The following is a 12,268-nucleotide window of genomic DNA, read 5'->3' as shown; positions in this document are numbered from 1 at the left end:
TAGGGGACAGTATTATAGTAGTTATATTCTTGTACATAGGGGCAGTATTATAGTAGTTATATTCTTGTACATAGGAGCAGTATTATAGTAGTTATATTCTTGTATATAGGGGCGGTATTAAAGTAGTTATATTCTTGTACATAGGGGCAGTATTTTAGTAGTTATATTCTTGTACATAGGGGGCAGTATTATAGTAGTTATATTCTTGTACATAGGGGCAGTATTATAGTAGTTATATTCTTGTGCATAGGAGCAGTATTATAGTAGTTATATTCTTGTACATAGGGGGCAGTATTATAGTAGTTATATTCTTGTACATAGGAGCAGTATTATATTAGTTATATTCTTGTACATAGGGAGCAGTATTATAGTAGTTATATTCTTGTACATAGGGGACAGTATTATAGTAGTTATATTCTTGTACATAGGAGCAGTATTATACTAGTTATATTCTTGTACATATGGGGCAGTATTATAGTAGTTATATTCTTGTATATAGGGGCGGTATTAAAGTAGTTATATTCTTGTACATAGGGGCAGTATTTTAGTAGTTATATTCTTGTACATAGGGGGCAGTATTATAGTAGTTATATTCTTGTACATAGGGGCAGTATTATAGTAGTTATATTCTTGTACATAGGAGCAGTATTATAGTAGTTATATTCTTGTACATAGGAGCTGTTATGCACACGCCCGGGCTAAGCGGCGTGTGCGTGTGATTGGTAGTGATTCCACTGGACCGTGCCGGAGAGTGAATGCCTGGAGGGGCGTGACTAAGTATTCACCCGATCCGACCAGGGTCGCACGACGGCATACGACGCCAGTGCACCAAGGAGGAACCGAGCAGAGGGACCAGGTGCTACTCCAGGACAGACCCCGGACACGGCTGTTGACCCACACAGGGGAATACAGGAACAGGCTGGTAGGCTGGCACACAGACTGGAGGGTATAGGCAGGCACGACTGGTATGCAGGCAGGCGGGTATGCAGGCAGGGGGGTAAAGGCAAGCACAGCTAGAGTGCAGACAGGGAGGCACTAGCAGGTAGGAACACAGGCGGGATAGGGCCCAGTACACACTGGGACTCAGGAACATTACAGGCAGAGGGGTACAGGCAGGGCAGGACAGGACTGCCGGAGCAGCGGGCAGAAGCAGGGCAGGACAGGACTGCCGGAGCAGCGGGCAGAAGCAGGGCAGGACAGGACTGCCGGAGCAGCGGGCAGAAGCAGGGCAGGACAGGACTGCCGGAGCAGCGGGCAGAAGCAGGGCAGGACAGGACTGCCGGAGCAGCGGGCAGAAGCAGGGCAGGACAGGACTCTGTTCACACGGAACAGACAGGAAGGGAAAGACAGAGCCAGATACTCACACAGTACTTGCAGAGACAACAAGCAGGAGTTAGGTACGAGTTCAGACTCTGCAGAAAAAGGAAGGGAACGGACATAGAGGCAAAACAGGTAAAGGATAGGAGAGAGTTCAGACTGGAACTGAGTGTACGGAGGAGACCGACACTGCAGCGGGATACAGGAGCGGGTCTGGGAATACTGCCCCCAGAGAGGCGGGACGAACAGGCAAGGAGCGTGTTCAGACAGGACAGACAAGATACAGGAGCGGGTCTAGGTAATCGGCTCCTAGAAGGCGGGAGGAACAGGCTAGGAGCGTGTTCAGACAGGACAGACAAGATACACAGAAAGGACTCAGTTCAGACACGGGAACTAATACCGCAAAGCAGGAGACATACAGGACTTAGTTCAGACACGGGAACTAATACCGCAAAGCAGGAGACATACAGGACACAGTTCAGACACGGGAGCTGATACCGCAAAGCAGGAGAAATACAGGACTCAGTTCAGACACGGGAACTGATACAAAAAGCAGGAGACATACAGGACTTAGTTCAGACACGGGAACTAATACCGCAAAGCAGGAGAAATACAGGACTCAGTTCAGACACGGGAACTGATACAAAAAGCAGGAGACATACAGGACTTAGTTCAGACACGGGAACTAATACCGCAAAGCAGGAGACATACAGGACTAAGTTCAGACAGGCCTGGAAATACAGCCTCCAGGAAAGGCAGACAAGGAAACAAAGACGGGACCTGGCACCTTCAGAGTGCAAACACACACTGAAGGAAACAATATGCTCAGGCAGGGATAGAAGGGAGCTGCTGAGCTATATACCAAGTGTCAGACAGCAATAGGCTGAGGACGCACAAGGGGTGTGACCCACAGCAGGTACAAAAAGCAGGAAGTGATCGGGCGCCGCCCTTAAGCAGCAGAGACAGACACAAACAGACAGCATGGAGGGAAGCCAGAGAGACACTCTGGACAGGAGATCAAGTGCGCTCTCTTGCACAGTGGGAGATGGACCACCATGCAAGGACGCCGCCAGGTATGTTACAGTACCTCCCCCCTTACGCCCCCTCTTCTTCAGGCCTGCCAGAATCTTCCGCAGGGAATTCGAGGACCAGTCGTTCACTGGGTTGGAGGGGGACAGAGACTTGAGGGTAATCTCTGCTTCGAGGTACATCTTGTCAAGCTCACAGGAAAAAATAGACGGGTTATCAGGTACATAATGAGGAAAAGTCACTGTCTCTTTGTTATCTGGTGGTACCCCGGAGGATTCAGGAAACAACTGGAGGTCCTCCGCCGGGTCAGAAGAGTGCAGAGGCTCAGAGAAAACAACTACTTCAGAGTACACTAGGTCGGACTCACTGGAGGAAGCAGGCGAGGTATCGGGTACCGAGTATAGGAAAGTCTCTGTCCATTCACCACCAGGTGGCACCCCGAAGGGTTCTGAACACAACTGGAGGTCCTCCGCCTGGTCGGAGGGGTGTAGAGACTCGGGAGTAACCTCTGCTTCGGAGTACACTAGGTTGGACTCACTGGACGAAGCGAGCGAGGTATCAGGTACAGAGTATAGGAGAGTCTCTGTCCTTTCACCACCAGGTGGCACCCCAAAGGGTTCTGAACACAACTGGAGGTCCTCCGCCTGGTCGGAGGGGTGTAGAGACTCGGGAGTAACCTCTGCTTCGGAGTACACTAGGTTGGACTCACTGGAGGAAGCAGGCGAGGTATCGGGTACCGAGTATAGGAAAGTCTCTGTCCATTCACCACCAGGTGGCACCCCGAAGGGTTCTGAACACAACTGGAGGTCCTCCGCCTGGTCGGAGGGGTGTAGAGACTCGGGAGTAACTTCTGCTTCGGAGTACACTAGGTTGGACTCACTGGACGAAGCGAGCGAGGTATCAGGTACAGAGTATAGGAGAGTCTCTGTCCTTTCGCTACCAGGTAGCACCCCGAAGGGTTCAGGAGACAACTGGAGATCCTCCGCCTGGTCGGAGGGGTGTAGAGACTCGGAGGTAACTACCACTTTGGGGTACCCATTGTCAGGCTCACAGGACGAAGCGGACAAAGTATTGAGTACCGGGTGTAGAGAAGTCTCTCTCCATTTGTCATCGAGTGGTATCCCGGAGGGTTCAGGAGGCAACAGGGGATCCTCCGCCAGGTAGTAGAGGTGCACAGACTCAGAGGTAACCACAGCTTTGGAGCATCCTTGGACATGCACACCGGTTAAAGAGAGAGAAGCATCTGATGCCGGGTGCAGGAAGTTCTCCTGTGTGGAGTCTGGATGGGCAGAAGTCTCTTCGGGCAGGAGAACTGGTGCACTACCCACGCACATTACCCATTGGGGTTTCTCCGGGATACAGGGAGATGAAGCTTCAGTAGGGACTTCTAGGTTGGGGTCAGGAGGTCTCAGGGAGGACAGACCCTGGCGTGACGGCTTGCCTCTACGTCTAGCACGTCTGGACTGCCTCTTGAGGTTGAGAGAAGTATTCCGGAAAGCGTAGTCACCCTGTGAGGATTCTGGGTGGGCAGTAGTCTCATTGGGCTGGAGGACTATTGCGCTACCCACACACATTACCCATCGGGGCTGCTCCGGGATATTGGGAGGTGAAGCTTCAGCAGGAGCCTCCGGGTTAGGATCATCGAAGACCATTAGAAAGGCCACCAGGAAGGCCATTAGGTCCCGGAGGATCGGATCCTGTGTTTCATATAGGGGGTTGATCCATTCCAAGGCATCACCCGCCAGGTAAGACATCATAAAGGCCACTTTAGCCCAATCGGAAGGAAAGTAGAGAGGGTAGGCCTTAAAGTGTAGCATGCATTGCTCCACAAATGCACGACACTGTCTTGGATCCCCATAGTAACGTGGCGGATCCGCAGGAACGAGAGCTGATAGATCCATCTGGACGGTGCGTAATTTCGCCTGGAACTCAGCTAAGAGAAAAAAAATTTATTTATTTATTTTAATGCATATATTCGCTGGAAAACTTCTCAGAGGGCGAAGGCCGTGGGGCTCAACGGGAACCATGGCCTGAGCATGCTGTTATGCACACGCCCGGGCTAAGCGGCGTGTGCGTGTGATTGGTAGTGATTCCACTGGACCGTGCCGGAGAGTGAATGCCTGGAGGGGCGTGACTAAGTATTCACCCGATCCGACCAGGGTCGCACGACGGCATACGACGCCAGTGCACCAAGGAGGAACCGAGCAGAGGGACCAGGTGCTACTCCAGGACAGACCCCGGACACGGCTGTTGACCCACACAGGGGAATACAGGAACAGGCTGGTAGGCTGGCACACAGACTGGAGGGTATAGGCAGGCACGACTGGTATGCAGGCAGGCGGGTATGCAGGCAGGGGGGTAAAGGCAAGCACAGCTAGAGTGCAGACAGGGAGGCACTAGCAGGTAGGAACACAGGCGGGATAGGGCCCAGTACACACTGGGACTCAGGAACATTACAGGCAGAGGGGTACAGGCAGGGCAGGACAGGACTGCCGGAGCAGCGGGCAGAAGCAGGGCAGGACAGGACTGCCGGAGCAGCGGGCAGAAGCAGGGCAGGACAGGACTGCCGGAGCAGCGGGCAGAAGCAGGGCAGGACAGGACTGCCGGAGCAGCGGGCAGAAGCAGGGCAGGACAGGACTGCCGGAGCAGCGGGCAGAAGCAGGGCAGGACAGGACTCTGTTCACACGGAACAGACAGGAAGGGAAAGACAGAGCCAGATACTCACACAGTACTTGCAGAGACAACAAGCAGGAGTTAGGTACGAGTTCAGACTCTGCAGAAAAAGGAAGGGAACGGACATAGAGGCAAAACAGGTAAAGGATAGGAGAGAGTTCAGACTGGAACTGAGTGTACGGAGGAGACCGACACTGCAGCGGGATACAGGAGCGGGTCTGGGAATACTGCCCCCAGAGAGGCGGGACGAACAGGCAAGGAGCGTGTTCAGACAGGACAGACAAGATACAGGAGCGGGTCTAGGTAATCGGCTCCTAGAAGGCGGGAGGAACAGGCTAGGAGCGTGTTCAGACAGGACAGACAAGATACACAGAAAGGACTCAGTTCAGACACGGGAACTAATACCGCAAAGCAGGAGACATACAGGACTTAGTTCAGACACGGGAACTAATACCGCAAAGCAGGAGACATACAGGACACAGTTCAGACACGGGAGCTGATACCGCAAAGCAGGAGAAATACAGGACTCAGTTCAGACACGGGAACTGATACAAAAAGCAGGAGACATACAGGACTTAGTTCAGACACGGGAACTAATACCGCAAAGCAGGAGAAATACAGGACTCAGTTCAGACACGGGAACTGATACAAAAAGCAGGAGACATACAGGACTTAGTTCAGACACGGGAACTAATACCGCAAAGCAGGAGACATACAGGACTAAGTTCAGACAGGCCTGGAAATACAGCCTCCAGGAAAGGCAGACAAGGAAACAAAGACGGGACCTGGCACCTTCAGAGTGCAAACACACACTGAAGGAAACAATATGCTCAGGCAGGGATAGAAGGGAGCTGCTGAGCTATATACCAAGTGTCAGACAGCAATAGGCTGAGGACGCACAAGGGGTGTGACCCACAGCAGGTACAAAAAGCAGGAAGTGATCGGGCGCCGCCCTTAAGCAGCAGAGACAGACACAAACAGACAGCATGGAGGGAAGCCAGAGAGACACTCTGGACAGGAGATCAAGTGCGCTCTCTTGCACAGTGGGAGATGGACCACCATGCAAGGACGCCGCCAGGTATGTTACAGGAGCAGTATTATAGTAGTTATATTCTTGTACATAGGGGCAGTATTATAGTAGTTATATTCTTGTACATAGGAGCAGTATTATAGTAGTTATATTCCTTTACATAGGGACCAGTATTATAGTAGTTATATTCTTGTACATAGGGGCAGTATTATAGTATTTATATTCTTGTGCATAGGAGCAGTATTATAGTAGTTATATTCTTGTACATAGGGGGCAGTATTATAGTAGTTATATTCCTGTACATAGGAGCAGTATTATAGTAGTTATATTCTTGTACATAGGAGCAGTATTATAGTAGTTATATTCCTTTACATAGGGACCAGTATTATAGTAGTTATATTCTTGTACATAGGGGCAGTATTATAGTAGTTATATTCTTGTGCATAGGAGCAGTATTATAGTAGTTATATTCTTGTACATAGGGGGCAGTATTATAGTAGTTATATTCTTGTACATAGGAGCAGTATTATATTAGTTATATTCTTGTACATAGGGAGCAGTATTATAGTAGTTATATTCTTGTACATAGGGGACAGTATTATAGTAGTTATATTCTTGTACATAGGGGCAGTATTATAGTAGTTATATTCTTGTACATAGGAGCAGTATTATAGTAGTTATATTCTTGTATATAGGGGCGGTATTAAAGTAGTTATATTCTTGTACATAGGGGCAGTATTTTAGTAGTTATATTCTTGTACATAGGGGGCAGTATTATAGTAGTTATATTCTTGTACATAGGGGCAGTATTATAGTAGTTATATTCTTGTGCATAGGAGCAGTATTATAGTAGTTATATTCTTGTACATAGGGGGCAGTATTATAGTAGTTATATTCTTGTACATAGGAGCAGTATTATATTAGTTATATTCTTGTACATAGGGAGCAGTATTATAGTAGTTATATTCTTGTACATAGGGGACAGTATTATAGTAGTTATATTCTTGTACATAGGAGCAGTATTATACTAGTTATATTCTTGTACATATGGGGCAGTATTATAGTAGTTATATTCTTGTATATAGGGGCGGTATTGAAGTAGTTATATTCTTGTACATAGGGGCAGTATTTTAGTAGTTATATTCTTGTACATAGGGGCAGTATTATAGTAGTTATATTCTTGTACATAGGAGCAGTATTATAGTAGTTATATTCTTGTACATAGGAGCAGTATTATAGTAGTTATATTCTTGTACATAGGGGCAGTATTATAGTAGTTATATTCTTGTACATAGGAGCAGTATTATAGTAGTTATATTCTTGTACATAGGAGCAGTATTATAGTAGTTATGTTCTTGTACATAGGGGGCAGTATTATAGTGGTTATATTCTTGTACATAGGGGCAGTATTATAGTAGTTATATTCTTGTACATAGGGACAGTATTATAGTACTTGTATTCTTGTACATAGGGGCAGAATTATAGTAGTTATATTCTTGTACATAGGTGGCAGTATTATAGTAGTTATGTTCTTGTACATAGGGGGCAGTATTATAGTTGTTATATTCTTGTACATGGGGGCAGTATTATAGTAGTTACATTCTTGTACATAGGAGCAGTATTATATTAGTTATATTCTTGTACATAGGGAGCAGTATTATAGTAGTTATATTCTTGTACATAGGGGACAGTATTATAGTAGTTATATTCTTGTACATAGGGGCAGTATTATAGTAGTTATATTCTTGTACATAGGAGCAGTATTATAGTAGTTATATTCTTGTACATAAGAGCAGTATTATAGTAGTTATATTATTGCACATAGGAGCAGTATTATAGTAGTTATATTCTTGTACATAGGGGCAGTATTATAGTAGTTATATTCTTGTACATAGGGGGCAGTATTATAGTAGTTATGTTCTTGTGCATAGGAGCAGTATTATAGTAGTTATATTCTTGTACATAGGGGGCAGTATTATAGTAGTTATATTATTGCACATAGGAGCAGTATTATAGTAGTTATATTCTTGTACATAGGAGCAGTATTATAGTAGTTATATTCTTGTACATAGAGGCAGTATTATAGTAGTTATATTCTTGTACATGGGGGCAGTATTATAGTAGTTACATTCTTGTACATAGGGAGCAGTGTTATAGTAGTTATATTCTTGTACATAGGAGCAGTATTATAGTAGTTATATTCTTGTACCTAGGCAACAGTATTATAGTAGTTATATTCTTGTACATAGGAGCAGTATTATACTAGTTATATTCTTGTACATAGGGGCAGTATTATAGTAGTTACATTCTTGTACATAGGGGGCAGTATTATAGTAGTTATATTCTTGTACATAGGGGCAGTATTATAGTAGTTATATTCTTGTACCTAGGCAACAGTATTATAGTAGTTATATTCTTGTACATAGGAGCAGTATTATACTAGTTATATTCTTGTACATATGGGGCAGTATTATAGTAGTTATATTCTTGTATATAGGGGCGGTATTAAAGTAGTTATATTCTTGTACATAGGGGCAGTATTTTAGTAGTTATATTCTTGTACATAGGGGGCAGTATTATAGTAGTTATATTCTTGTACATAGGGGCAGTATTATAGTAGTTATATTCTTGTACATAGGAGCAGTATTATAGTAGTTATATTCTTGTACATAGGAGCAGTATTATAGTAGTTATATTCTTGTACATAGGGGCAGTATTATAGTAGTTATATTCTTGTACATAGGAGCAGTATTATAGTAGTTATATTCTTGTACATAGGAGCAGTATTATAGTAGTTATGTTCTTGTACATAGGGGGCAGTATTATAGTGGTTATATTCTTGTACATAGGGGCAGTATTATAGTAGTTATATTCTTGTACATAGGGACAGTATTATAGTACTTGTATTCTTGTACATAGGGGCAGAATTATAGTAGTTATATTCTTGTACATAGGTGGCAGTATTATAGTAGTTATGTTCTTGTACATAGGGGGCAGTATTATAGTAGTTATATTCTTGTACATAGGGACAGTATTATAGTAGTTATATTCTTGTACATAGGGGCAGTATTATAGTAGTTATATTCTTGTACATAGGGGGCAGTATTATACTAGTTATATTTTTGTACATAGGGGCAGTATTATAGTAGTTATATTCTTGTACATAGGGGCAGTATTATAGTATTTATATTACTGTACAACAATTTCTCTGGTTATCACTAACCCCCCCCCCTCTTTCTCTATTTCTTTATAGAAAGCCATTGAAGCTGATAATGCCGGAGTAAATCCCATTGGGAACTACTCAAATAGCAGCAGCCACTGGGATCTTGGCAGCGCCTTCTTTTTTGCTGGGACAGTAATAACCACGATAGGTGAGTTTCGAGAGGTCTTCCATCTTGCCCTTCACATTCCCGGCCCCCACGCTTTATTCTAGCCCCTTGTGCTTTGTAGAAGATGCACTTTTCCGGACAGTTCTTTGCCTTTTTTCGTTTTTTTAATAATACATGACCAAAAGCATCAGCAGAATACACAGAAAAAAAATCAATATACTACATAATTGTGCACAGGTGTAAAGTAAAGTTCAGAGGAAAACTTCATGGCTCTACAGCGTAAATCTGTGCAGTGCAAACAGCAGCGACCGTCCCTCAATGTTGGAGAGTTGATAGGTTTTTGGTTTTGCTCTCGCGTCCAGGAGTGTGATCACCAGACCCTGAACGTTTCCAATGTGACGATTCACCTTTTGTCTGCAGGTTATGGGAACATTGCCCCCAGTACAGAAGGAGGGAAGATTTTCTGCATCCTGTACGCAATTTTCGGAATCCCTCTCTTTGGTTTCTTGTTGGCTGGAATTGGGGACCAACTGGGCACAATTTTTGGAAAAAGCATCGCGAGGGTGGAGAAAGTCTTTAGAGTAAGTGTTGCGGAGGTGCAGTTACTTTGTGCAGGTCATAGGTGATTATTCAGGGACCTTTAAAAAGCCCATGCACAATAGATTCAATGATAATTGGGGTGTCTTGACCCTCGCCTGCTGTGGTCCTCTCCCTATTAAAAAGGACGTGCATGCTGCCCACCCAGAGGCGATGCCCCTGCAGCCCCTTATTAGTCAGGACCAGCCCCTCTGCTGCGGTGGAGCCCTTTAATTCCTGCTGAGCCCATTACCCTAATGAGCAGAGATCTATAAAATGCTGTATATTTATTTAATGAGCCGCATTGTGAAAGTCTCAGAAGACGCGGCGCAGTGAGGAGCGTGTAAATTGGGCTCATGGTGGGTAAATCCCAGACACAGCGACTTTATAGACGGGTCTCCAAGAAGAAAGTAGAAAGTCAAAGTTACAAGTAATTATATAAAGTGCTCGTTACTGCGGTCTGACACTGCAGGGGGTGAATGGTGAGAATAAGGGCAGCGCAGAGATAATACATTATTTACCGAGCGTCGTGTGTACAAAGCAGCTTTTATACCCCACTGATCAACAGCCCTGATAGCGGCACATTCCTGAGCTAGACGGTGACATCATCAGTTCTCGTGTGATGTCACTGTGGACAGATCAGAGAGATGGAGGTAATCAGTGCAAAGTGACAGCGGTATCAATCTTGGCTACCAGGTAAAATTAGAGAAGAGACCTTTCATTTATTTCATCGTTTGCTACTCTAGTCACTGCCAGAGCTGCATTCCAGCATGATGCTGGTGTCAGTCAACTGGGAGGTAGTAGAGCGAGAGGGAGAGCAAGAAAGAAAATGAAAGAAAGCGATAAGGAGAGCAAGAAAGAATAAGAAAGAGAGTGAGAGAGAGAGAACAAGAAAGAATAAGAGCGAGAGGGAGAACAAGAAAGAATAAGAAAGAGAGCGAGAGGGAGAACAAGAAAGAATAAAAAAGAGAGCAAGAAAGAATAAGAAAGAGCGAGAGGGAGAAAAAGAAAGAATAAAAAAGAGAGCGAGAGGGAGATCAAGAAATAATAAGAAAGAGAGGGAGAGAGAGAACAAGAAAGAATAAGAGCGAGATGGAGAACAAGAAAGAATAAGAAAGAGAGCGAGAGGGAGAACAAGAAAGAATAAAAAAGAGAGCAAGAAAGAATAAGAAAGAGCGAGAGGGAGAACAAGAAAGAATAAGAAAGAGAGCGAGAGGGAGATCAAGAAAGAATAAGAAAGAGAGCGAGAGGGAGAACAAGAAAGAATAAGAAAGAGAGCAAGAGGGAGAAAAAGAAAGAATAAGAAAGAGAGCGAGAGGGAGAACAAGAAAGAATAAGAAAGAAAGCGAGAGGGAGAACAAGAAAGAGTAAGAAAGAGAGCGAGAGGGAGAACAAGAAAGAGTAAGAAAGAGAGCGAGAGGGAGAACAAGAAAGAATAAGAAAGAGAGCGAGAGGGAGAACAAGAAAGAATAAGAAAGAGAGCGAGAGGGAGAACAAGAAAGAATAAAAAAGAGAGTGAGAGGGAGAACAAGAAAGAATAAGAAAGAGAACGAGAGAGAGATTAAGAAAGAGAGCGAGAGGGAGAACAAGAAAGAATAAGAAAGAGTGAGAGGGAGAGCAAGAAAGAATAAAGAGAACGAGAGGAAGAATAAGAAAGAGAGTGAAAGGGAGAACAAGGAAGAATAAAAAAGAGAGCGAGAGGGAGAATAAGAAAGAGAGCGAGAGGGAGAACAAGGAAGAATAAGAAAGAGAGCGAGAGGGAGAACAAGAAAGAATAAGAAAGAGAGCGAGAGGGAGAACAAGGAAGAATAAGAAAGAGAGCAAGAGGGAGAAAAAGAAAGAATAAGAAAGAGAGCGAGAGGGAGAACAAGAAAGAATAAGAAAGAAAGCGAGAGGGAGAACAAGAAAGAGTAAGAAAGAGAGCGAGAGGGAGAACAAGAAAGAGTAAGAAAGAGAGCGAGAGGGAGAACAAGAAAGAATAAGAAAGAGAGCGAGAGGGAGAACAAGAAAGAATAAGAAAGAGAGCGAGAGGGAGAACAAGAAAGAATAAAAAAGAGAGTGAGAGGGAGAACAAGAAAGAATAAGAAAGAGAACGAGAGAGAGATTAAGAAAGAGAGCGAGAGGGAGAACAAGAAAGAATAAGAAAGAGCGAGAGGGAGAACAAGAAAGAATAAGAAAGAGAACGAGAGGAAGAATAAGAAAGAGAGTGAAAGGGAGAACAAGGAAGAATAAAAAAGAGAGCGAGAGGGAGAATAAGAAAGAGAGCGAGAGGGAGAACAAGGAAGAATAAGAAAGAGAGCGAGAGGGAGAACAA

At 44.6% G+C, this 12,268-nt stretch overlaps 1 protein-coding gene across 3 annotated transcripts in view; it reads left to right on the top strand.

Moving 5' to 3' along the window:
* The window catches only part of KCNK10 (potassium two pore domain channel subfamily K member 10), a 182,274-nt gene that overhangs the window by 155,455 nt on the left and 14,551 nt on the right, over positions 1 to 12,268 (top strand). For all 3 annotated transcript variants that reach the window (XM_073638238.1, XM_073638236.1, XM_073638235.1), the window contains exons 3-4: positions 9,303 to 9,420; positions 9,799 to 9,959. In XM_073638238.1, the coding sequence (XP_073494339.1) occupies positions 9,303 to 9,420; positions 9,799 to 9,959 (279 nt within the window). The remainder of the gene's footprint in view (positions 1 to 9,302; positions 9,421 to 9,798; positions 9,960 to 12,268) is intronic.

Source organism: Phyllobates terribilis, unplaced genomic scaffold, assembly GCF_046119375.1.
Source record: "Phyllobates terribilis strain yellow unplaced genomic scaffold, ASM4611937v1 Scaffold_7__3_contigs__length_470593459, whole genome shotgun sequence".
NCBI classification, from domain to species: Eukaryota; Metazoa; Chordata; class Amphibia; order Anura; family Dendrobatidae; genus Phyllobates; species Phyllobates terribilis.
Note: the sequence above shows the minus strand (reverse complement) of the source record. Positions and strands in the feature narration are given on the sequence as shown.